At 37.3% G+C, this 2344-nt stretch overlaps 1 protein-coding gene across 1 annotated transcript in view; it reads right to left on the minus strand.

Annotated features, from left to right (window-relative positions):
* Window positions 1-557: 557 nt before the first annotated feature.
* The window catches only part of LOC106819641, a gene marked incomplete at its 3' end in the record, with an annotated part of 5469 nt that continues 3682 nt past the window's right edge, over window positions 558-2344 (minus strand). The window contains exons 6-7 of the mRNA XM_014824246.1: window positions 862-1035; window positions 558-683 (exon numbers count right to left, since the gene is read on the minus strand). Of these exons, the coding sequence (XP_014679732.1) occupies window positions 558-683; window positions 862-1035 (300 nt within the window). The remainder of the gene's footprint in view (window positions 684-861; window positions 1036-2344) is intronic.

Here is a 2344-nt window from a genome sequence, read left to right on the forward strand (position 1 = left end):
TCTAACCCTAACCCTAAACCTAAATCTAACCCTAACCCTAAACATACCTCATAAAAATATAAACATAATACTAAACAACCTAAAACTACCTCGGGTACATGTCTGTAGTACCTGATACGACAACGACCCCATCTGCGTTATTTAGGTAATAGAAAAAGAGGGTATAAAATAGCTGAGCCGCGCTTAGGAAGGTACATGACTAACGTAAACACTCGTGCGTTTTTAGTTTTTGCATTAACACAAACATTGCAAAATATCATAAATGGCCACAATCAAATTTGTAAATGTTTCTGTAAACAGAAACGCACCTGTGAATTGAAGTACGATGTTAGTGAAGAGATTATAGATAAAAAAACCTAGACTAGTACTATCGTAACTATGTTATATATAGGCAACTTATCACCCCCTCTTATCTGATCTCAATATGGTGGCGGGGACTTTCAGATATGGCTTATTGGCCTACCGTGTCGTTGCAATACTGTGGTGCAGCTTGCACTTACACATTTTTAGACATTACAGGTGACACACATTGACAGGTAAACCTATACATTTTTTACCTCCTTTCTTTACTTTACTAGTGAACATTAGCATTTGAGTATCATTCTCTCTGCTGTGACCACCTTTGCAAGATTCTGATGACTTGCTAATCTTAGATATCCTCAATTCTCCATTCTGGGTTGATCCTAGACGATAAATAAAGAGTTGCTTCGGTGAATGATAGTGAACATTACCACAATTCGACGTCACCAAGAAACGTTTTAGAAATAATGCATTTTATTACAGAAGCCACTCAAGTAAACCCATTTTGCCTATGAATGCGACCACGTGGAGATACGTAGCAGGAACGTCATTCGCACTTACTTTGGTTGATTACCTCACTAGAAAAGACAGGACTGCACAGCTGGGGGCCGGTCGAGCCATCGCCATTCAGCGAATATGCTTCAAACTTGAGAACCACAATGTGCTGGCCGTCAAATTTTTTAAGCCTCTTATTTTTCGACTTCAGTTCTTCATCGAGCTTCTTCCTAACAGCAGCTGCAAAACCAAAATATATTGGTTGTACAAGATTACACGATGTTGCCTCCTTTGGCAGTGCAAGCTGCAAATTTTACATTCATGTCTGTCATGATTGTGTAAACCCAAACAAGAGATTTAACTTCATGTAGATTCGTTTTATTTAGGAAACGTAGCTGAGCAGAACACAAGATTACAAACCGCCATGCCGAACTCCCGTAGCTCCCCTTGGCTCTCAAATATTTAACTAAAAGACAACTCTCCTACAGAGCGCTACTGTCAGTAATCAATATGACAATGTCTAAACATCTACTTGCTAGCAGCAGCTAGCTACCTACAGGTAGGGATGGGAATCGGTTGGAATTTCATCATAGTTGCACCCAACCAATCGATGATCGAAGATAATCGGTTGAATGTTATTGATCGCGGCTACCAGATATTGAAATATATCATTTAATACAGTATTTTTTATAATACAATATTATAAAAGCCATGTAACAGTATACTTGCTTATGTTTGGCATAGGTTAGAAATATAACTAAAACAAACACACACAAATAAAATAAAGTCATTTCATCAATGTTTGAATTTTTTTTTTGATAATTGATTATATATTTTCCTAATCAAGCGCTCAGTCGGTTGCTGCAAACGACTGACTTTCGATTATAATCAATCATCGGGACATCACTGCCTTCAGGTACCTGAAGTGGCATGCTCCTGCCAACATTAGTGATTGCCAAGGTGTCTGATAAATGGCAAAAGATCTTACCAAAAATTTTCTAGGCCTTACAAATTAAGTTCCACTTTCCTGTACCCTGAGATTTGAGCCAAATCACAATATTTCTAGCTCGTGTATCTTCCATGTAATGATTAGTGAAGAAACTCTTGCATACAGCAAACATCATTCCCTCATTCTCAGTAAATAGCATAATCTTAAAGGGAGAGTTTACTCTAGGTTCTAGGGTTAGTTTAAGCTAATTTAGGTTATAATTAATCTACATAAAAAGTTTCATGGTTCAGTCACCATTAGAAATATTTTAAAAAAATGTTTTAAAACTAACGACTACCGTTTGATTACAACGACGGTGGCGCCACTCAAAGCGCACGATCTGATAAGTTGCGCAAAACCACTTTCCAGCCAAGGGCTACAGACCAAGGGTGTTTCTTATTTATTCATTTAAAAGCAAAAGCAGAGGCGGATTCAGACCGTATTTGCCGTATTGGAAAATACGGTCTAGATTTCAAAGTGCCCTTCGAAATTTGGCGCTAAAAATACAGAAAAAACAATTTGATGGAATTTGGCTATATTCTTTATTTTTATTTTATTTTT

The sequence above is a fragment of the Priapulus caudatus genome, unplaced genomic scaffold (genome assembly GCF_000485595.1).
Source record: "Priapulus caudatus unplaced genomic scaffold, Priapulus_caudatus-5.0.1 Scaffold3882, whole genome shotgun sequence".
NCBI lineage: Eukaryota > Metazoa > Priapulida > Priapulimorpha > Priapulimorphida > Priapulidae > Priapulus > Priapulus caudatus.